Genomic DNA, 25,414 nt, shown 5'->3' on the forward strand with positions numbered 1-25,414 from the left:
ATATTATTTTCTCATTAAAAATAGAATGACATTAGGTTCTTTGTGTTTTAACAAAAACTTTGGAAGAATGTTTTATACATGTGGAACTATAACTTAGAGCAGGAATTTAGTTTTACTTCAGCCTCATATTAGAGGAGTTCAAGAGGAGGAAATTGAAAAGATATTTGGCAATTTGTTTCAGGTTTAAACTTGAGGCTATAGACTCTTCATTTCAACATTCATTGGACAAGACAGCCTCTGAATTTTTTTCTTTTTGAATAAAGGATTTTTTGATGAGTGGATATAACCTAGTATCTTTAAGTCTTGTTAGAACTATTTTTTGAAAGGACATTAGATGAAAGTGTTGATTAACCACAGAGAGCAAGGTGAGAATTGGGCACTTGTATATGTACTCGCAGAAATAAGAAATCATGAAAGTAGGAATAACTATCATTTGTGTCACTGCAGAATCTCTTTAGAACTTCCTTACACATATTTTCTAATATTACAGATATATAATTTAATTATGTACAGAAATCTAGAAATAATTTCAAGTACCCTATATGGACAGAGAACTTATACAAATAACGTAAGCAGAATTGACAGTAATGTCTTAGCAGACAGGTAGGTATACTGGAAGGGATAAAATTAACAATGATGCTTTAGTGTGATAGAAAGCTAGATTACATATGCTCATTTATTTATTTTTACTGTTAAAAAGAATTTAAAATCTATATTTACAAAAATATATGCATGTAGGCGTTTATAATTATTAAGATTTAGCATAATTTCTTTGGAAGTATGTTTTAAAATTATTTTAACAAATTTTGAAGCACTGAGGAGTCTGTGATATAAATATTTTTATAATTTAGAAGATTATTATTTGAAGATAAAAGAAATTTAAGTATCAACATCAATAGAATGTCATATAGTGCTGAAATGAATTGTGGAGTCTTAAATGTTATATGACTAAAACAAAATGATTTTCAGTAAGAACAGGAAGATGAGGAATTCCTCATGGACTCCGAATGACTTGACATGAGTCTGGATCTGACTGGGAATTGGACTGAATGAGAAAAAGAACTGCAAGTGGGTAGATGGCTTAAGTAAAAAGAAATAGTGAGAGATAATATTCAAGTGTGTTGTTATAAGAAATAATGTCTTAATAATAGACCCAAACTAAGAGTGTGGCAGTGATGGGAGAAAAAAGTGTAGATATAAAGATCACTTTGAAGAAATAATATTTGATAGAATATATGGGTTGAAACAAAGAAGAGAGTTAAAATTATATTGAGATTTAGAGTCTAGGTGAAAAGAATAATGGTCATTATCATACATAAGTCCCAGGAAAAGAAACTCATTGAGAAGAAAAAGGTGATTTGCTTTTTGGCAGTTTAATCTTGAACAGATAGTGATAATCCAGATAGTGATCTTTTGGTAGCCAATTAGAATCTGGGTTCATAGATATTACATAATAAAATGTGTTGAAGAAATGGAATATAGACCCAAATCAGAAAGAAAAGAGGAATAAGGGAAGTATTTAGGTATGCATTTATCATTTATGTCAAATGACTAGGTACACAATTTTTGAGGTTAAACTGTCAGAGAAAGGACAGATGCCCTAATGGAACTCAGTTTAAAAGATGGGGCTATCACTTTGAGTTCATATAGTTTCACCAGTTACCTCCTTATGTATTGCTAAAGCAAACATTAAATATCTGTGTTATATTACAGAAAGAAGGGCAGAAAGAGAAAACAAATTGAAATGTTAGTCATGCAAGTCTCATTAGAATATGAAAACCAAGAGCCCTATTATTGAGAACCATGTCTACTCAGTAAATTTAGGAGTCATCCAACCACATAATGCAGTTAAGTGGATTAGAATCACAGTCAGGCTGAACTGAGGACTGGTGGTTGGACACATGGAACACAAGTCTCAAATCCATAATGGAAACAGTTGGATCTCACCTCCTTGGCTTTGATTAGCTACTGGGCATGGAATCCAGCTTGACAGATTCTGTGGTCTTTCAGATGGCAATGAATAAAAGCCATCCATCTTATAAAGACCCAGGGAAACACTAGAAGTCAGTGCCAGTTTTGATAAGTCAAACTCCTTCAATAAACTCTTTTCCATTTTAATTGTAAAGTTGAAACTGAAGCTGTCAAAGAATATAAGAATAGCAAAAAGGACAATGTGTATATATTGCATGCCTTAAACTGCACATGGGTATTTTATAGATTGTTTTTCATGAATTATGTCAGAAACCAATGTATTTCGATGTTGCTGAAAAAGATTTTGCAAATTCTTGAATGAATTTCAGATTTAGGGACTTTCTTCTCTTTAGAATTCATAGGATTAATAACACTGGAAAGTTATTTGCATTTTCAGCCATCTTTTTGATCAAGGGATTGGTCACCTTGGTTTTCAGAAGTAGATTTATGGTTGAAGAGAAAGTTTAGGCTTCAGGGCTTACTAGCCAGAGCGCCTTCAATGACACCTGGATAGATTGTAGCAACTGTTCAAAAATAATTGTGAGTTGTTTTATTGTGTCTTTCTTTAAAGAATCCTACCCTCCTCACATGTAATCCAAATTATTTTGGAAAGAATATGGCTTAAATGATGGAAAATATTGTGAGATTATTTCAGCAGTAAAACAAAGCAAAACCCCTCCTGCACAGTATCTGAAAGAAAAATACTGTTTCACTTCTTTTCCCTATTGTATAAACATTAGGCAAAATATGAAAATTTGTGTGAATTTTAGAATAAAAATGTATACTTGGGTGATTTTGAAAATTATTAAGTCTTAAGGAAAACTATTTTTTTTTTGCAAAGAATAACAAAATTATTGAGTCAAAGCCACAGGACTTGCTTTAATTATGCCCTATAGCCTTGAAATCTATTAGGCAGTGTCCATATCTTTGAATTCATTTTAGTTGTCTTCATAACTATCCTCATAATATCATTGGAATAGACCAATATTTTAATAGTTTAACTTAAAATATCTAAATAGGATTCTTTTTTGCATTTATATTATCAGTTAAAAGTGTATTAAATTGGAATCAATCTGTAGATGCACTTCTTAACTACAAAATTTGTAGCATTTCAATAATATTTAGAAAAATAGAAAGACCTATAATAAATTAAAATATACTATATTTCCTTCCTGTCTTGTTCCTGAATTTGGGACCCTATTCTGGTACTTATTCTATAAGCAATCATTAACAAATCATTTTACTTCTCTGAGGCTTGAGTTCTTACTCTAGGTTGCCTTTGTTACAAGGCTATTGTGAAGAATAACTGAGAAAAGGCACCAAAGGTGACTGGGCAATTGTAGCAGCATAGAATAAATGTCCAAAGTAGTCCTGGATGCTGGTCCTAAGTGATCTTCACCCTTCTGTCTAGTCAGGTGTCATGACCGTGCTGAGGTGTGCTCAATCTCAGATTCAATAATGTGCCCTAAGACTTCTCTCATTTGCATTTGTTTCTGAATTTCCTTTGAACAGAACAAGGTCCATCTTGCTAATAAAAATTTCAAGCTTATAGAGCACCTCCCCCAAATCCTTCTAGTAATAACCATAAACTAAAACCTTTACCCAGAATTAGATTCATGATCTAGGATTGGATGAATGCCACCACAGAGGAAGTCAGAATTCAAAAGTGATTAAAGTGTTCTGTGCCCCTTTCTATGTATAGATAACAGCATAAGTTTGCTAAAAAGCAGAGTGGAATATTCATTCTCCCTTCATGAAATGAGACATTTAATATACTCTTATTATAAATACAAATGTAGATTGCATACTGATAAATAATTTTTCAAAAGCTAGATATAAATAATTTGTAAAATATCATCTCCATTTGTTTGAGACACTCAGTCATATTTATGAACTTCTAGGAGTGATTATTGTTCTCATATTAGTAATATAGAATCTAAAATTAACTTATAGTAAACATGTTTTACAAATTGGGTTTCCTGTCACTGTAATTCAATTTATTTTTATTGTTTTTGCTATATGCTTACTTCTAAATTTGAATCTTCACATGAATTAATACTTAAGGTTATATTCTTATGACAGATTTTGATAGATTAATGGGTACAAAGGTGATCACTGAACTTATGAATACATGAGATAGATTCTTATAGTCTTAGAAGTGTTCTAAGTAATGATTATTTAAGATGTTTAAATGCCATTTTCTTTCCATTATTTCAGCAGCAGCTAAAAAGGATGAAAAGAAAGAAGGTATGTTTTATGTAAAATCTCACTCTGCCTTTTGTAAGTACAATTTACCAATATTCAGAGTTGTGCTTTTACTGCTCTCCTTACCATATTCCCTTCAGATAACTGGATCCATTATTTGCATACATTTTGCATGAATGTTCTCTTTCTATCTCACCTCACACAAAAGGATGAACTATTTCTTTAAATGTAATTTTAGTGTAGCTTTCTCAAGATAAAACAGCCTCTGCAAATCCCAAACCTCCTACTCTGTTGGCAGTTTTATCAATTTTTAGAAATTTGTAAATTATGGACCCTGTTCTCCTATATTAACTCCTTGCATCTCTGACACAAATAAGTAACTGATGTTACTTTGCTCTATTAAGCTGCAAATAAGTTATAGTCATATAGTCATCCACTGCAAATAAATTCAGTTATTTGGGGGGTGGCATGACATGGAGTAAAATATATCTTGTTGGCAGAGGAAAATTGCACTATAAGGAATTAAATGGACAAGAAAGACTTTATCCAAGACTACTGCAATAGGGGTCAAGTCTATTAGCAGAGGAAGGAGATTGAACTTAATTCCACTGAAGCTAAACGCCTGAGAGTTTTTAAATGCTGGAGTGAGCTAGCATCAAAGTACTGGACAATAATGAGTTGGGGGTGATCTGTGCAATGAGGCCATATGTGCCTTCTAACTGGACCTATCAAAGTTAGGCTCCTACCTTCCCAAAAGACTGAGAGATAGGGATGCTATCTTTTCTATAATTATATTCCAAAAAAGATGGCTTTCTGGTTCTTGTAAAAGACATTTCTGGGTTGTAGCAAATTTATATCTCGAAAGGACAGAGAAAGAGTTTGCAATTACAAGGTTTCCAAAGTGAAAAATTTAAGAAAAAAGAGGCCAGATGCTTGTAGGCAGGAAGAAAATTGTATAAACTTGGTCCTGCATTAAACATTAAGGCTGACCACACCACTGCTGTCCTTTTTAGAGGGATATTTGTAATTCACATCTTGACAAAACTATATGTATTTTCACCACTGTTTATTAATCTAACCCCATTTTATTAATAAAAATAGAATGTGGATACATGTCCATATGATCTAAAAACATAAAAAACAAGGGTTATATTTTGTATTTAATATCATCAGAATTTTCCATGATCCTAACAGTTTGAGTCACATTCTGCTTCTGTTACACAAGAAGCTTAAAGCTAATATGCATGAGAAAGAGAAAATATTTTAGTTGGTTATTTGTTCAGAGAAAACAAAGCTGAAGTATTATAACAATGACTGCTAGGACATTTTAATGTTTCTCATCAAGAGATTGAAATCAATATGGGTTCCCTTTGCTATCTTTTAAATGTATATTGGCAAGTGATACTATATATTATGAATACTTTGATGAAAAGATAGAGAATTTTTAAAGAATAAAGACATTGTGAGTTCCTGGCTCAGTTTTGTATAGAATTGCTATCTTTCCAGTAGTCCCTTTTAGAAAGAAAGAAACAAGTTTAATTTGATTTAAGTAAAGGAGTAATATGAATGGTTATTTTTTCATTGGTATCCAAGTCAATGTTTTAGGAAACGACAATTTCACAACTTTTAAGATTTGTGTTTGGTCCCCCCCCCCGCCCCCATTCTTATGCCTCTATTTTTTTCTGGCTTATATATGTCATTTCACCTTTTAAATAAATTGTCCATAATCTATATGCCATATTTGGAAGAATTTGGGCAGAACTTTGCCAGTGGAAACTCAAAAGCTTCCTTGTCTGAGACCTGTCTACAAGGAAACACTCTCCTTGTAGACACCAAAATTAAATTCTGATGTCAGTTTTAACCCCAGCTTTTCCTTTGCTCCTCAAATTTAGTCTTTTATAATTTTCAGTTTGACTAAATTCTCTTTGGTTTAATCCTTCCTTAAATAATTAGAAAAACTGATTTTCATTACAAAACAGGCTCTAGTTTTCCAGTTGGGACTTCACATTGCCATTTGTGACTTCAATGCGTTTTACTAACAGCTCATATTTGCCAGGGAAATGATCTCCCAAAGTCAGATTTTTTTTTTAAAAAAATTGGTCAATGACTTCAAGGGGGTTCCTAATACCCTTCCCATAGTTCTTCAATGTCACAACTATTTTTTAAAAGAAATATGAAATTACCATCTGCCTTTTTCTCTCACATTCTCACATGAGTGTGCACTATAATTTTCCAGTGGCTTAGTGGTGTATATTAGTGCAACAGACTAAATCCCAAGCAGATATGCAAATATAGCTGCCTTCAAATTAAGCCAGACATTAATGAGAGTCACAGAAGTCAATTATTTCACCATTTTATGTATTGGAAATATATTTGTTATAGAATATGTTGTTTATATTAAAATATGTCAGGTTTATAATATATAATAAATGAATAAATAATACATAAAATTTAAAATTTTTCTTAGCTTTCATTTTAAAAATTATAAACATCAATAAATGCAAAAAGAACTATTTGTATCTTTAGTAACTATTAACAGTTTAAAGGAGTACTGAGATGAAAATGTTTGAGATTCTTCAATAGAAATAATTATCTTGCTTATATTATTATCTCTCTCCAAAATATTCAACTGTATTCATTACACTTTTTATATTCTTAACTATTTAAAATATTGAGTGACTCCACCATGATCACAGAACATACTCTACAGGCCTTAATCTGCAATTAAATGTCCATATTCTGTTTCTCACTTGCCTTTTCTAACCTCCTGTCAAGAACACATCAAGGCAAGCTCGAGGCCAATGCCTGAATAAATCCAGTAGTAAAGGTGCCAGGAACCCTTTTGAGATTGAGGCAACTTATTACGTTCATGGACATCAAAAGTAAGAGAAGCTAAAAGTGACAGCTCTTTATGGCCCTTGTCCCACACTCCAGAAAGGGTGAAGCAAAAACAAATGAGAGGAGGTTGCAATGAAACACAAATTAGGATCTCTTCTTTGCTGAGGAGGCAGTTCCAGGCTCCAGCCATGATTCTGTGGTCTACAGCTCTATTCCAAGTGGGTCTAGGAAGAAAGCTTGGAGGTGATGAGAAATTATTTTTACAGTCTCCCAGGAGAAATTTGGAGGCACATAGGAAGTGGCCTCCTTGCTCCTCACAAGATTCCCGTGCTCCTGTGTTCCAGGGGAACACAAGGCATCCTGTTCGAATTCATTAGTTGTAGTTTAAACCTTTACTTGTGTGGAAATGTTGCTTTTATTCTTACCCACATTCTTCCTTAATGTACTCTATTCCACAAAACTGCTCTCCATTTTACATATGAAAGTTTTGCTGTTATCCTAACAGAGTTTACCACCCCTGCTTTTTTTTTCTTTCTATGAAATATGCAGCTTATTTTTGGGGAGTTCATGATTACTCCTCTGTCTTCTAAGAACTCTGGTCCTCTCAGTTAAAAATACTTTCAGTCTTGTATAATGCTCCATGGAGCTTATTTTTTGCCACTTTGTACTTCATGTTACTTGCAATCCTTTTCCTTTTACTCTAGCTAACTTCAGACTTTTGATAAGAGGGTCTGTCCAATTCACTTTTATCCTCTGCAGGGACTAACACAGTTTCGTAGTTTTCACATTGTTCAACAAATATATATTCTGTGAATGAATCAGTAATATCTAGTACTCAACACATACATAATAGTCACAAGAAATATAAAATATGAATAACCAATTTTCTCACATCAGGGCAAATATTGTATAACAAATATATTTCCATCATCATCATCATCATCGTCATCACTATAAGTTACTTTTTAAGTTTGGGAAGTCATAACTAACTATTGACTGTTTGTTTTATGTGTGTATGATCATGTGCTACTACTTGGGCTAGATGAGCAGATCTAGGTAAATCTCATTCATTTAATCTCATTTTAATTGATGAATTTCTAGGGGCTGGAATGCTAAGAATTCTGCTTTAACATGTGGAAGACAGAACTCTACTAAGAACAAACCAGACGAGATTGATTGTTTACTGACACTAGCAAAAGTAGAGTTGAATGCATATGAGCATTACCCCAAGTCCTAGAGATTCAAAATTGAGATATGAAGAGGAATTGTGTGGAAAAATAAAGCAAAATGTATATTGTAAGAAGAAATATGTTAATCCAACAGATTCCATAAGGGAGACAGTGTTCTTTATTCCCAGCAAGAGTGGACTATCAGAGAGTTCATTTTTCCCTTGAGATAAATTGGTACTTTATTTCCTCTGTCCTCACAAAGACCATAATCATACCTGATGTGTTGCTAAAGATGAGTGATGAACTGAACAGACTTCCAACATATCACTGTGTTTTAAAGCATAGGTGTTGGGGATCTCAGTGTTCCTAATTAAAAAAAAAAAAAAAGGCTGATGCTCCGATTATTGGGCAGATGGTCTATAGGAAATTATATTAACCAAGTAAACCTTTATATTGATTAAGCCATTTCAGCAACAAATGTTGAGAGGGCATAATGAAGTTTAATAGCATGGATATTAAACAGCTTGTACTGATAGCCTTTCAGGGTCAGTATGTGATCTTTGAATTCTAAGTACTCTAGTTTTTCAGTTGCCCAGATTCCTTTCTTATATAAGTCCTTTGAGCTATTGACTCCAATCTGAAAGACAGATCTTTATGATGACATTTCACTGTAGCTTTCCATTCTTAAAGTCAATATATTGAACTTCTAAAAGACTAGTTTGGTTAGATCTCCTTACAGAAGATTGCTATTTTTCACATTTCTATTTCATGAAATGTTTTATTTCATCTTAATGTGTACCACAATTCAACTGACTCTGGACTTCCTATTATGTTTTATATTATTTTATTTTGGTACAATTGATATCTAATTCAATATGTTATTGATTCTTGATTCTCATTATTAAGGAGAAGAAAATTGGATTGAAAATAAAAATGTTCTATAGATACATATATTGTGTTGAGTTTTCCATTACAACTCCATGTCAGCATAAAGTTATTTAGCTAATATTTTCCCATATTGTGACATAATTAGCAAAATCATCATTTTATGACTGATTTTTTAAAAATATATGGTACAACACAAATCCTTCCACAGTTCTCCTATGACTCAGAGTTTACTGTTTAATATTCTCTTTATTTAGAGGTATAAATTTATTTCATGGAAAAAAATATTCCTATAAGTGTATTTATAATTTTGCATTTTTTCTTTGGGTTTCTAGAGATGGAATTACCACATCCAAAAGCATACTAATTTTTATAACAGCCTGGATTCTTTCTGAGGTTGCTTTCCCAAAGTATTTTTAACTTGGTAAAGTTATCAAAATAGGTTGTCACTTTCCCCACAGTGTTTCTAGAATTTTTGGTTATCATTTTTGTTTTCATAGAACAACTTTACTGGCCATCTAACTGATTTTTGTGAATAAACAGAAGTGTATTGTCATCTCCAAACATGTCAGGTCCAGAGCTTTATTATGGAAGTGGATCACGGATACTGACACATCACTGTGAAGAACACAGGTCCCTTAACTTGCAAATGAGGAGTGTCCATTGTTACAGGTTCTAAGCCAGATAATTGTCAGGTAGCAAAGAATCTGTTCTTCTTTAGCATGTTTCAATCTTTGGTCATCATCATTGTTCTAATTTCAGTATTAGAGAATCTCAAAATTAGGTTATGAAGGATATAAGAAATGAGAAAATAGGAAAAGTTCTCTGCAAAAAATAAAATAAAATAAAAAATAAACTAAGTTGTTTTTATTCCCAAATAAACAAGATACAGAAATCCTTGTGCTTTTATTTTAAAGTAAAAGGAACATAGAGTTTATGGTCTAAATAATAGAAAATAATAAATTCCTCAGATCTAGGCTGAATGTCCCTATATAAAAAGCAAAATAGATGTCTGTTGACCACAGAATACACATTACTATACAGCAGTTATAAATTAATGTGTTCCTAAGTAGCCCACATGCAATATGACCCTATTTCTTTTCCATTAGAGTGGGATACTATGCTGGAAGTGTATGACTATTCTAAGAGTGTACAATGCAGTTTACCTGGACTTACACACACACACACACACACACACACACACACTAATATATATGTAAATTAATCTGGAAACTAACTTCTACTAAGTATTTTCTAAGAACTGAGAACTAACAAAATTATAAGGACTAAATTTATACACACTTTAAGACCGTTTGGGTTAATGCACCATGGTAATATTTTTTGTTACAAAACTGTGGATTCTGTTATTAATTAGGTGTTTGCATGAGTTGGGGAAAAAAACTGGCTATGCTCTCATAGAAATATATATATTTCTGAATTTTTTTAATGATGATACAACACAAATCCTTCCACTGTTCTCCTACTACTCAGAGTTTACTATTTAATATTCATATATACATATATAAATTATATGTAGGTATTTTCTTTTATTTTTTCTGTATTTTTTGCTTTAAAAGGTTTCTCACCTCCCTGCCTTACTTCAGTGCTCATTCTTTTGAAAACATGGTAGTTTCTCTTTAAGCTTCATATTTTAGAAACATTGCATGCAGTCAATTCATTTTAGTGCAAATGATTTCACTGTTGATGTCACTTTTGATGTGAGCTATTCAAGTTGTTGATTTCTCTAATCTCTTTTATCAATAACTTATCTTTATATTTTCAGATTCCAAGAAAACAAAAAAGCCTACAGAAGGTAGTATATACATTTCTTTCCCTGTCTTTTATTTTATGAACCCTAAAGTAGCTTTTTCCTTAAAGAATCAATATTGAAAAAAAAACTTATGAAATAGAAAATGGGAAGGGGGGAGAGAGAGAGGGAGGGAGGGAGGGAGGAAGGGAGAGAGAGAGACAGAGACAGACAGAGAGGGAGAGAAAAGAAAGAATTCAAATCTTTTCTATTAACACCTCCATGAGAAATATTCAGTAGTATTAAAAAATTAAATCCTGCATATATTTACTTTTGACAGTTATTGTTCTCAAATTTTGCTTTACAAATAAAACAATGTAAAGTATCAAACATTCATTTAATGAGAAAGTATACATTCAGTTAATTTTCAACACATCAGCATGGATTATAAATGGAATGAAATCATAACTCATTTGGCAAGTATATACTTGCATCTTTTGGACTTTTTCACATTTGTTCATTGGTACAAAGTATTTATCTACACAATTTTTTTGAGTTTGTCCATGTGTATTTATTTAAGAAGACTGCCAGGTGTAAATAATTTAAAATGACTAAACATTATAATAATTTTCAAATAATGTTTTTCAATCAAATTATGGCACTTATGATAATTGACAATATCTCAGAGCAACACTCATTGTAAAATTCAAGGGGAAATATTTGGGAGACTGTGGAAAATATGTGGTCTAAGAAATATGATAGTAGTAAGTTTTATCTTTAATGCTTTTGAGACTAATGTTTTTCTGTTTATATTTCTTTCAACAGAGCAGTTGAAGGGAAAAAGTAAGAAAATGCCTGCAAAGTCTATTTGCGTGTGGTGTGTGCTGTTTCTTTCTACTGCTATAAACTGGATTGCTGGTGTATTTAAATTTGCAATCTTGAATGTACTTGTTCTATGTTTTATGCATGTGAACTGTTTTGTTTTGTTTTGTTTCTGGCTTTTTTTTTTCTTTCTTTCTTTTTCTTTTTTTTTCTTTCTTTTTTTTTTTTTTTTTTTGTCAGAATGAAGAATACATGGCCTGCAGGGTCAGAGTGACTTGGAAAGCATAGCCAGCTTTTTTATAACCTTTTTTCCCCCCAACTCTGGCAAACACTTAATAACACTATCCACAGTTTTGTAACAGAAAATATAAACATGTTACATTAACCCAAATGATCTTAAAGTGTGTGTAAATTTAGACCTTATAATTTTGTCAGTTCTCAGTTCTTAGAAAATACTGAGTAGAAGTTGGTTTCCAGGTTAGTTTTATGACCTAATCCCTATTGTCTTGCTTCTTGTAATACATAAATATTTGACATGTGTAAACAATATATTACATTTTGTCTGTGATGGGATTTTCTCCCTATAGGCACTATGAACTCTGTGTAATAACATTGCTTGGCATCCATATCTTAGGCATAGTTCAATGTTACTTTGACACACCATTAAATTTGGTAACTATTCAGTAAAGCTCAATGCCTTGAGGTTGTGTCTTTTGCAAACATGTATTCTCCTCTGAAGAAAATAGGAGATATTTAACAAATCAAAATTAAAAAAATAAAATTCACCCTACTCAATTAGCTATTAAAAATTAACACCATTCCAGGACTATATAGTTCTTAAGATCCCACTGGTATTAAAAACATAGCTTTAAAATATACACCATTTAAAAAAAATGCTTATGTATGTTTTAGCCCTATAAAGTTAGGACTCTGAGACATTCAATGTCATGAAAGAGCTCTAAAATGTCCTGTAGGAGGAATCATGAAATTATGCTACAACCCAGCCAGAGGGAGCAATTTATCTATGGAGAAGTGTGTGTTTGTTCAGTATCAGATTTATGAGTGTGCACAGCTGCTGATGAGTTCTGGCACAGGGATACAGAATCTACTCCACAAACAGGAAAATGGAGGACAACTGTAGATTTTAAAATGTATATATATATATATATATCCTTAAGGCCTTCATTTTATTGCAGTTTATATGATTTAAAATGTCCTGCAGACACATGGCAGCTCCTTGGCAATCTTCAGGGCGTTGATGTATTTAATAAATAAACATGACTTTTCAGGCCTTCATTTATAGCACAACCCATACCCTCCTTGAGAAGTTCCACAGATGTGACTTAGGAAATCATTAGCAGAATAAATTGTTTTCTTCAAAACAGCTATGAATTTTTTCCAAATTAACTTGTTTGTTCTGATTTGTCATTTAGACTTGCTTTTGCTATTGCTATTATTATGTGTTTGAATTTGATTTGGATTTATTTTCAAAATTGCTGCATTTGATGTTATATTCTAGCCTTATATTCTGTTTCCACTTTTCTTTTTAATTAAATTTTAATTTAATTTAATTTCTTTTGAATTAAAAGTTTGTTTTCTAAGTCATATTCTTTAAGTTTAGACCTATTTTAAGTATAAAAACAGGGCGAAAGATTCACATATACTTCATTTTGTAAATTTTGTATACTTTATAAATTCCTGTAATCTATAATTTTTTCAAAATAAAAAGAAATAACTCAAATGATCAATTAGGGGCCTTATTTGGCAGTCCCTGTAGAATTTAATGGTAAAATTGTTTATATTTATCATTATATTAATAATAATTATTAAATAATACATAATTATTCAATAAATATTCTATGTAATATCATATATCATAAAAATTTCTGCATGTGTTCCAATTAGCACAGTATATTATTATGTGATGACTTTCTAATATTCTAGTGCAGTCTTTTTTTCTTTAACTTTAAATTTCATATGTAGCTGGTGCTTGATCTTGATGTCCTGCATCCAGTAATTTCTTTTTTGTTTGTTTTAATTACTTTACAAATGTTGTATAGTTCAATCTTTCATCCTGCAGTTAAACAATACATTTAATTTGCCAGACACTTGGTAATATTTTTGTTATGTTGGATTTTTGCTCAGTCACCTATACTCCTTCCGCTTAGCCCGCAACCCTTGCTCAAGCAAGCTCTTTTGTTTGTTCTGCTGCCTGTGCATGGTCTTAGAGTGTGCAAGTTGCTCTTTACCCCTCCACAATGATATGCCTGATGAGTGGAATTGAAGGTTGGCAGATTGTGCCATCACCATACAGGTTTCTGTGACCCAAGTGTTTCTAAAATACAGTTCATAGAATTCTTTCAGTATGAACAGCTTCACAGTTTTCAAATTTAATCCATAAATGAAACTTTAAGGAATTTCTCTAACCTTTTCCTTTAAAGTATCAGATAGTGTCTAATAGTATTTCTTGAAAACTTTCTTTTAAATTAATTTGACATGCTTACCTAGTCAAAATAAATAAGAATAGAATGTGGATGATAACATTTCCCATAAAATTAGTGCTTGCACTCATGTAAAATTAGTACACTGTATATTGTAAATGTTAGCTTCCTCTTTATCTTTTGAGGACGTATATAATTTATTATTAACTTAACCCATTATAGAAAAGGAATGGAACACAAGTCAAGGAAATGTCATAAATCCAAGAATCTGCTATCGTACTGTCCTGTGGAACTGCCACCACACAGCACCGAGCACTGTGGGCTTCTCCAAGGCATTGCTGCCCTATAGATTTCCAGTTTGTTATTCCTTTCAGAATGTTGATTTTGTGAAAAACATATTGTCCTCTTGTAGAGTGTTGTCTTCTTTCTTCTTTTTGTATTAATTTTTATTGAATCTTTTTAATTACCTAAAACATTAGGATACATTTTGATATAATCACACAACTATGGAATATAATTTGCTCTAATTCAGTCCCTAGCACTTCCCCACCTGCCTCCCTTCTCCTGCTCCAGTCTTACTACTCTACTGATATTTCACTGAACTGGTAGTTTTTTTCTTTTCTTTCGTTTTCTTTTTTTTTTTTTTAAATTAGTGTCTTGTGGATATGCTTGATGTTAGGATTCACTGTGCTATATTCATGTATGCACATGTGAAAGTGGAGTCAGTTTCATTCCATGGTTCTTCCCTTTTCCCCTCTCTTCTTCCTCCCCCTCTATCCCCTTTGTTTATTCTACTGATCTTTCCTCTGTTTTGATGAAATTCCCACTCTTTTTTTTTCTCTCTTTCTTTACATCTTCCTCACCCTGTTGGATTTATTTCTGCATATTAGAGAGAACATTTGACCTTTAACTTTTGGGGACTGGCTTATTTCACTTAGTATGATAGTCTCCAGTTCCATTCATTTACCCACACATGCCATAATTTCAGTTTTCTTTATGGCTGAGTAATACTCCATTGTGTAGTTGGACAACATTTTCTTTATTCATTCATCTGTTGAAGAGCATCAAGTTTGTTTCAATAGGGATTGGCTATTGTGACTTGTGCTGCTATAAATATTGATGAGCCTGCATGAATATTAGATGCTGATTTTAAATTTTTTGGTTATATACTGAGGAGTGGGATAGCTATGTTATTGCTAGTTTTTTGAGCAATCTTCACACTGCTTTTCAGAGTGTCACATTACTCTGCAGTCCCACTACCAACAGCTGAGTGTAATTTTTTCCCCACATTCTCACCAGCATTTGTGATTATTTATATTCTTGATAGTTGCCATTCTGACTGGAGTGAGATAAAATCTCAGTGTAGTTTTGATTTGTGTAGCCCTATTTTCTAGAGATATTGAACTTTAAAAATAAATATTTGTTGAGCATTTGTATTTCATTATTTGAGAAATGTCTGTTCAGTTCCTTTGTCCACATTGTTTAGGTTATTTGTTTGTGTGGTTTTGGTGTTAAGTTTTTTGAGTTCTTTGTATGTTCTGGATATTAATGTCCTACTTAAGGAGCAGGTGGCAAAGATCTTCTCCCATTCTGTTGGCTTTCTCTTTATGCTCTTAATGCCTCTTGAGTCTAGAATAATGCTTATGTCAAAAAATATTGACTAAAGAAGGTTCTTAAAAGTAAATGTTAGCTGAGAACTCTATAAGGAGCATTTGTATTTCTCCCTCAAACCAGGCAAGTATGTTTTGCTTCCTCCTTTGCTTCTTAGCTTATTTTAGTGTCTTAAATATATCCCAAGAGAATATTTTTCTTAGCTAAATTAATATCTCTTCAATATAAGAATATATTTAGAAAAGAGTAAATATGAAATCTATCCATCTTCATTTTTTTCTGAAAATTATTTTTAAACAGCCATAATAGCTATCCTTTGAGCTTACTTTTCATTCCAGATTTACTTCATGTAGATCTAAAATGATAATAAATTTATTTTTCTCCATTTTTATAGATTTTTTTATGTTTCTGGTTTATTATTTATGTAAAGTTAGAATTCCTGTAAATATCAAGAATATTTTGATGCTACTCTTTGAGGGAACTCCCAAGAGAAATTACACTCTCTTCAAGGTATTTATTAGTTACTGCAGTCCAGCATCAGCATGTGTGTTTGCTTATGTTAAAACAATTAGGATGTGATTCACAGAATTGTAATAATAAATGGACTACTAATAATAATAATTGTAATAATAATAAATTGTAATAATAATGACAATGATAATAACAATAATAAAATATGTTTCAGAACAGGAAAAGAAAGAAAAACATGCAGAACCAGGTAATTTCTTTAAAGTATTCTATTTTTAAAAATTTTATGATATTATTTAATTTGCAACTTTATGATAAATTATAAATGAATGGCATAAAATATTGATTTTTTATTTTCTTGCTTGATATAGCAAAGTCACCAAAGAAGGAACCTTCAGGTGAGTTACTTTGGTGAAGTGGACTCTCTCTACCAACAGGTAGCTTCAGACTATGTGTAAAGGTTGGTCTGAGGCAGTAGAGGTCAGGAAATCTCAGCCTTTCTTTCAAGTTCTTGACACAAACATAACATCAAGCCAGTTTTACAAAGTAAAAGCCTGATAACACACTGCACCCTTGCTACTCAGTGTGAGGCCTGTGAGCCAGCAGCATCTGATGCTGAGGTAGGAATATAGACTCATTAAGAAAATGAATGCCCCACCCAGTCCTACTGAATAAGAAACTGCAACTTCATAATATCCCTAATGGACTCCTGTGTGCAATCTTTGAGAAGCAGATTTTTTTTGTTTAGTGTAAAAAAATGCAAAGAACAAAATAAAACATGAGCAAAACACTTCCTGTGAATGCATCTAATATCGCTTTGCTTTTCAAATGTGAAATATTCACTTCCAGGAAATATTCTTCCCTCATACATAATGTTACTTAGTAGCATTTCTTGAGCACTTGGGGATTTGTCTTAAAAAGAAAGATAGATTTACTCTCAATATATTTGTAATCTAATAGGAAAAAATTGAACTGAGAATCAAACAATGAGACAAACCAACCAATCAACAAATACTGAAAGTGCAATTACTATAGACACCAAATCATTTTCTTATTTTTTTCTAACATTTTACCTGCTCAGTAAGTCATTTGAATGAAAATTTTTGATGTTTTCTAGTGACCTCTATTTCTTTCTTTTTTATTTATTTCTGTTTTTCTTTTCCTTTTTTTCTTTCTTTCTTTCCTTTTTTTTTTTTTTCATGTTGAGTTTGTCACCCAAAGAACCAGGAGGTTTTTTTGTTAGGGGAGGGTATTTGTGCTGGTGTGTGCTTGTGTTTGTATGCACATGTTGCAGGTAGTCATAGCTTCATATAATGTCCTGTAGTAATTCCTTCAGTTTCATTGTATTTAAGTGGAAATAATATTTGCCACTTGTACATAACAATGCAAATGGAGCTGCTACACCATAGGACTGTCCTAGCCACAATCATAGCAAATCACAGGTTTAAAGCCACATGTTTTCTTCTTCCCAGTTTGTTAAAACTACTGCAATAACCCCAATCTGCTTAGGTATCTCTCCAACCAATTCTATAGCATCATTTCCTTACCTTTACAATAGCATTTAATATACTGTTAAAATTATACTCTCTTCTTTTTTACACTTTCAACAGTTCTTAATTAGAGAATAGAGCCTATTTTTATCTCTTTATTTTCAGAATGCCTATTGTGATTCCAAACACACAGAGGGCACTTGATAACAATGTATGAAGTGAAAGAAAGACACCAAGTAGAATAACTCCAGTTTTTAAAATTTAAAAATTGAATGACTTCCAAATACATAATTTACAAGATGAAGTAATGGCACATTTCACTATCTCACATTAACAGCCCTACCATTTAACCTTTGGTAAGGAATGGTTTATCTATTTATAGAGAACAGCCTATTTGTTCAAGAATGCATTCCCACTAGTGCTCTGTAACACACATTTATACTTATGTACATATGCAAAAAGCTCAAATAGAGACACATTTTAAAATATGGAGGGGCATATTAAATGACTTTTGGTATAACTAATTTTAAGGATCTTCATAGCTAAATACCAGGTCTCATATTGAACATGACACAATACCATAACTTAAAATTGCTTCAAATCATCTGTTCATTTCAGGGAGTAATTACAGTGTAGCCACTTAGCAGTAATTAGTTGTATTTTTAAAATTTGAACCATTGGATAATCTGCCATATTATTTCTTTATTTATTCTCATTTCGTTTTATAGAATTTGAGAAAAATGTATTTTCCTGAATATAAAAGCAATCAGATTCTTTGCAAACTTAAAATGGAAAACTAATAAATGAGTCACGAATGATCCTTCTATGTTGGAAGATGTATAAATAGCAGTCCCCCAGAAAACAAAAACAAAAATCTGTGGTTAATGAATATTTTTAGAGTATGTCAAAGACATTGTAGTGCTATGTATTCTCTTTCTAAGATTTGCTTTTTTGTTGTTTTGTTGTTATTGTTGTTGTTTTTGTTTTTTCCTTTTGGTCCTTAAGATTATACACATGGTCTTATAAGCAACTAAAATAACCTTAAAGTTATTTTATAAAAACACAAGTATGTTTAACATAGACCTTCTTTCTTATCATTAACAGCTGCAAGTGAAAAACAAGTGAAAGCAAGTATGTTGAATAAAACTTTTAAGTGGAGCATATTTTAGCAGCTTATTCTCTTGACTGTTCTGCTCTAGACATTGCTAATGCTAATTTTTGAGCTGGATTGCCAATTTTTTGTGTGTTGGAATAATATGTCAAATTTTTCATTTCTGTCTTTTCTGTGAATTCATGCTTCTGACACTTTATCTATAGAGCTTTACTTTGTAAATTTTAATTTGTCCAGATAACCTCTCTTTAAATTGTGACTTGTTTTATACTTTGAAGAATATATGATCTCTTCAGTTTCTTAATTAAATAATTCTTTAATTATTCTAATGATTAATTGTTTGAATAAATAGGCAACATAATTTGTCTACTATAAATGTTGTGTCTTTAATAAAATGTACCCCCAAACCCCAGTTTTTTAACTGTTCTTTGCTCTCATATTCTTTTTTTAACCCATGTAACTTCAGATTATGAAATATTGACTGGCAACTATAACATATTATGGCATTTGTATCAGTGGTAGCCTTGACAATATGCTCAAGGGAAAAATCTGATTTCTTTTGTTGTTTGTAAATCTTAATTTGGTAAAATACCTAACAGGTTTCCATTAATGGAAATTATTTTAAGCATAAGGGCTTGCATTTTATTTTTAGAAAAAAGAAATATGGTTAGCTTCTTTAAGTTTTGGATATATAATCCATGGTCAGTTGTGTGCATGATGAAATATATATTTCCCTTTGGATTAGAGTTATATAAGTACTTATGATGATACTAATACATAATGCTTTCAGACCTAGAATATCACTGGTAAACATATCAGTGAATAATTGGGATATATGTTAATTAGATAGGTGAGAATGTCTTTCTTTTTCTCTTTTTAAAAAAGAACATTACTTTTGGAATTTTTCCCTTAGACACTGAGGACTTTAAAAGTGAAGTTTAACATGAATCTAAAATTCCATTTATATTTCCATGAAAAATTGTGAGTTTAATGTTGAATGCAAAGCTAATTGGAACTCTATATTATGAATTGTTTAGTGTGCTAGAACTTAGTCTTTAGAAATGCATAATCAAGAAAATGTATAAAACAAACTGATAATTTCACAGCTCTGGTAAAGAACTTTAGATTAAAGATTACTCTAAAAATTAACATTTTCTTAGTAGGAAAATGTGACATAGATAAAAATATTCATCTGAAATTTAAAAAAAATCTGTATCATCTGCCAACTATGAAAAACACTATCCAATCAAGTTTTTAAAAGATCAGCATGTTTTTCAGGAGATTAGCATATTGGGTTACCAAATCATTAAAACCCAACATAAAAATTTCAAGAGTTAATATTCTACTCCTTATGTGGTTGAGACATATGAACTTTACATGGACATTTTCTGTCAATATAAAAATTAATGAGAGATAACTCATAAGCTGTTCAGATTTTCTAATAACGGTCACTTCTCCAATTAAGAATTGGTTTCTTGTTTGTTGTTTGGAAATTATAGCTGTACAACATAAGAAGTGTTGCACATTTCCTATATATAGTGGGCTGTTTGTAAATTCAATGCCTAAAATGAAAATTATATATCATTACAAATACTCTTGAAAAGTCTTTAAATCTTCCATATAGTATGGTACAAATAGTTTTGTGTATGTAGCCTGCACATCCAGGATACAAATTTACATTATCTTAAATTATGAGAGCAAGTGTGAAAGTGAAATATGTAGCTGAATTAACATAAAGCAAACATTTTATGTAATGAAATTCCATGGTATTGAATTTCATAGGAAAGGTGATATTGACAGAGCAAGTCCATGGTAAATGTAAAGGGACATTTGCCATTAACACTGGATTAGAGAAAAAAAATAGAAAGAAGATTAATTTAGTGGATTGAAACTGTTCCCTCAGGTACTGATGAATAATTGAAGTCCAACTAGGAAAAACACTGGAAGACTTGATTGAACTATGGGCTGTAGCATTTCAGGGTAGAGCTTCTAATAGATTTTAAGAACTTGAAGAAGAGAGAAACAGTCCCAGGTTCAATGACACAATGCTGGGGAAGGTCACGTATAGAGTTATGGACCACAGAATGGTGTTGATGGAAGAAAAATGCCTTGGACCAGGCAGGGATGTCAAATCTAGATTTTACAATTTCTGCAAGACAACACAGATAACTCTCTTTCTCAGGGAACAAGCAAAAAATGCCTCAGTGCAACAAAGCCCCATCACTATAGTTCCCTGAGCATGTCCCCCCATACATCATATAGCCACATAGAGTTTGGCAATACAATTAGGATCAGACAAGTAGGCCACTGGAGTAGAATAGTTCAGATGCTTAATACTAATCATGATGAATCTTCAATAAAGTCTACAGCAGTTGTTGTATATTCAATCGGTTGACCACATCCCCCCAACTTTATTTATTTTGGTCAAGGATCAGTGTTTTCTAGTCCTTGGGAGGCACTGCAATAGTTCACTCCCTCCGTGTTGAGGACTTTGAGGTTTATATCACATATCCCATATGTGTGTGTTCAACCAGCCTGAGGTCAATTTGAATTTAAGAAAATTTTTTCATCAAATACCAGGTCAGGGCCAAAGTCTAGTCATTTTTAAATTGTAGATCTAAATTTTTACAAAAATACCACACACCAACATTTTTCATCCTCTGATTTTAAGTATTCTGCAGATTTTTGAGAATGATCAGCCACCAAGCCTATGTTCATCACTCTAACCACACTTCAGTGTGTAAATGTGTAGGTCAGACTTCTGTGACCTGTTCTTCCAATGCATGTCAGGATCATTCAGGAGAAGCCAGTATGCAGAATTGAACAGTTAAGTCCTTCTGAATTTAATTAGTTATTTAACATTAGAATAATACTTGGAGACAATTTGTATTAGCAAAATGATACATTTTTGGACTCAGTAGTACATTTTCTGGCATAGGAATTCTTGAGGAAAGGGAATATGGACCTGAACCAGCACATCTGATATCAAATAGAATGTGTGCATACCAAACATGATCATGAATGTCAGCAATAGTCATGTTTGACTATACTATCCCAGGATAATTATTACTAGACCATCTTCTCACTTGCTTAGTCTGTATAATAATTTACATGATGGGCTCCTCACATCTCAGTCGCTGTTGTCTGAATACACTCAACACAGTATTGATGTAGCACTGGAGTAATGTACCAGGAAAACTAGGTTGTGAGGGACTGACTGAGGAAGTAGGCAATACATGCTTGTTATTAAGATTATGTGTAAAGCTAAGATTGGTGTACTGAGTGATAGCTTTAATTTGGAAAATTTCATGGTACAGAATCCAAGAATGTCCACCAAGATTGGTAAAGAAAAGAAAAGACAGAGAGAGAAAAAAAAAGCACTAGCAGAAGCAGAATCTAAGGCTGATTTAGACACAAGGAAGTAGGAAGGAGGCGGTGAGGATTTTAAGTAAGAAACTAGGAATAAATTTCAGTATCAGAAAATAAAATGATGGCCACAGAAAAATAGCAGTATAAATGATAACAACTGAGAGACCACTGTTGGGTTTGAGTCTTAACTGTGTAAATACACAGATTTTCTGATATTGATGTTCAAATACATGTCCTGATATTATTATTTCAAAGGGTAGCATGGTATTGGTGTAGATGTAGACAAATTCTCTAACAAGACTGAGAAAAAAAAAGACCTAAATTAAATCCCATGTGAGCAAAAATCTGACATAAGAAAGAACAGCCATTTCAGATAGAGAATGGGTAGATTATTTTAAAATGTTGCTGATGTAGTTAGAATTCATTACAAAAAATGTAATTTATCCCTACTTCATACAATTCTAAAATATCAATCCCAGATGGTTCAGGGACTAAAATAGTAAAGGCAAAACATCGTGTTATTTTTTTAAAAAGCCTAGAAAAACATATTTATAATTTTTTGAAATATGAGAAAATTGGGAAAACTAGATATGAAAAATTCAAACCATGAATTTAAAAGTTGATTTATTGCATTGACTGAAGTATTATTAGACCTCCTAAAGAGATATAAAAAAGAAGCCACAAACTTGTAAACGCTGTTTATAACACAGATAAGTAACAAGAGACTAGTTGTAAAAAAAAAAAAAAAAAAAAAAAAACAACTGAAAAACAAGAGGAAGCATTTGACCATTTGGCAGAAGAATGGGTGGAAAAACAGAAGCTAGAAGCAAGCTTAAAAAAAGAAAAATGCAAATGACCTGCAAACATTTCCAAATGTTGAACTTCTAAGCAATAATGCAATTTTACATAAACTCAGAAAAGGATACTATATATTCATACCAGATTGGTATAAAGTGGGAGATATGATCATATGATGATGATGAATGGAGCAATAAAAACTTGCACACACTAGTGATGTGAATGTAAAATTTTGGAGAAAAATATAGCATTTGTATACTGAACTCAAACATGGACACATGACATGGCCCAGCGAGTTCACCTTCTAAGAACACTTTTGCACGTTTGTAGTCAAATTATTTATACTAGCACAAAATTAGACATGACCTAGATTCCATCGATAGTAGAACAGATAATATATAGAATTTTTACACAATGGAATCTTATATAGCAGTTCAAAGTGATCAATGACAGCTACTCATATCAACAAGTCTACCTCTCTCTCTCTCTCTCTCTCTCTCTCTCTCTCTCTCTCTCTCTCTCTCTCACTCTGTCTCTCTCTTTTCTCAGCCTTCTGTGTAGTTGGAATTATATTTGTACACTACCATGCCTGGCCATTTTAAATTTTTTGACAAAAGCAAATGAGAAAAATTAAGCCATATAATCCAATTTATACAAATTTGTTCACTAATCAATATAATTTAATTCATATAAAATTATCTTACCTCTATTTAGAGACAAATACATGTAATACAAAATTGTATAAAGAAATATTTTTGTGAAATTAATGTCAAGAGTAACTCCAGGATGAAAAGAGTTATTATGTACAACAATGGTGGGGTAATTCAGAAGTTTCCAAAGGTCTTGATAGCATTCTATTTCTTAAGCTTGTAGGAGATACACACATGTTAGCATTCATTATCACCATTCACTAAGTTACGCACAAATGTCATGTGCCTTTAATTTATATCATATTTTTTCACTATGAAACAAGTTTAAAAATAGAGAGTGAGAAGACAGAAGTGCTGGGGTGGAGTGGAGAAGCTCTCTAGAGGCTGCATGGAACAGGGAGGGAGCAGGGAGTTGAAAGATGTGGTGGTTTGTGGATACAGAGTATTCATGCTTTTGAGATGATGTGAACACATCAGGGAAGGTGAGGACTGATGAGGTAGCAGATAGGAGCAACCTTGCAAGAACAATGACCTTGAGTAGATACAAGGAGGTGGGACCCAGGGTGCAGATGGAAGGATACATACTAAATAGCTGCAGGGACTGATTATCCTTTAAAACTAGAAAGAGGATGGGTATATGCTAGTGAGGTGGTAGAAAATCGAGGTAGCCTGTACTTATTTTCTCTATGAATTTCTCAAAGGCAGCTTCCCTTTATGTTGCTGGATTTGGACAGTTTGAGGAAAGAGTTGAATTTGTGAGCATGTTGTCAAGGGGAAGGGGAAAACAACTGCACTAGGTCTGGAAGAATATTGTTGGCCAGTGCTGAACATTCCCATGAGTGTTGTGATTGACATTTGAAGCAAGGTTGGCAACAGGGTTAGGGTCTTTCTCCAGGTCGGATGGCTGCTTAGGCAACTAGCAAAAAATACATTGGGTATTTTGCCAGATAACTTCAGCCTCCACAAAGTTATGTTGAAGTTCTAACTCTGTACCTGCAGTTATAACTTTATTTTAAAATAGGGTCTTTACAAAGTTAAGCTGTGGTCATATTAAATTGGAATGGGCCTTAAATATGATGACTGGTGTCTTTATAAGAAGAGGAAAATTTTGAAACATATACACATGTAGAGATAGAACAGCTGTGTCAACAAAAGAAAGAAATCATGGCAGACAGAGAAATGCCAAGGATTGCTGGCAATCACCAGAAGCTTGCGAGGCACAAAGAGAATCCACCCTACTGCCTTCAGAGGGAGCTTCAGAGGGCCATGCCAAAGTCTTGATTTTGTACTTCTACCCTGCAGAGCCTCAAAAAAAAAAAAATTCACCCAGCATCTTAAAGGCAGCCCAAGAAATGAATGCAGAAGATGACTATGAATACTGAACAGAAGTGAATGATCTAACCACAGGTCATTTAATCAAGCTTGCTTAGAAGTAAAGACAGAACATGAGGAAGATCTTGAGTGGTAGGAAAGTGGTAAGATTGAAGGAATCACAGTATTGATGGGATCAGATACTATTTAGAGGGAGTTCTTTAGTAAGTGAAATGTGAAGACAAGCAACAGTACCAGGGAACAGGATTTTTGAAATCAAGTTTTGACCATAATGGAAAAGTCCAAGTGTATATGTGTGGTAGTCATCAGAGAAGTGGGGTTTCTGGTTTTCTCAAGTGAGGAGCTCAAGGAAGTGAGAGCTCATGTGGTTGCATGCATCATGTATAACAGTGACTCCTAATTCTGTTAAATATTAGAAGTGTTTAAAAGTCATATAAGTATACCAATACCCAGGACTCACCCCAGGCTCATTAATTCAGGCTCTGCATCTCACCTCAGACATCTGAA

General features: G+C 32.5%; 1 protein-coding gene across 17 annotated transcripts in view; it reads left to right on the plus strand.

Annotated features, from left to right (window-relative positions):
* Positions 1-25,414, plus strand: part of Trdn (triadin) — a 356,336-nt gene that overhangs the window by 205,094 nt on the left and 125,828 nt on the right. For 15 of the 17 annotated variants that reach the window (XM_078019258.1, XM_078019265.1, XM_078019269.1 and 12 more), the window contains 6 exons: positions 4,189-4,218; positions 10,852-10,881; positions 11,641-11,658; positions 16,375-16,407; positions 16,529-16,555; positions 18,752-18,778. In XM_078019258.1, the coding sequence (XP_077875384.1) occupies positions 4,189-4,218; positions 10,852-10,881; positions 11,641-11,658; positions 16,375-16,407; positions 16,529-16,555; positions 18,752-18,778 (165 nt within the window). The remainder of the gene's footprint in view (positions 1-4,188; positions 4,219-10,851; positions 10,882-11,640; positions 11,659-16,374; positions 16,408-16,528; positions 16,556-18,751; positions 18,779-25,414) is intronic. The other 2 variants (XM_078019256.1, XM_078019260.1) reach the window with 2 other exon arrangements.

This window comes from Ictidomys tridecemlineatus, chromosome 8 (assembly GCF_052094955.1).
Source record: "Ictidomys tridecemlineatus isolate mIctTri1 chromosome 8, mIctTri1.hap1, whole genome shotgun sequence".
NCBI lineage: Eukaryota > Metazoa > Chordata > Mammalia > Rodentia > Sciuridae > Ictidomys > Ictidomys tridecemlineatus.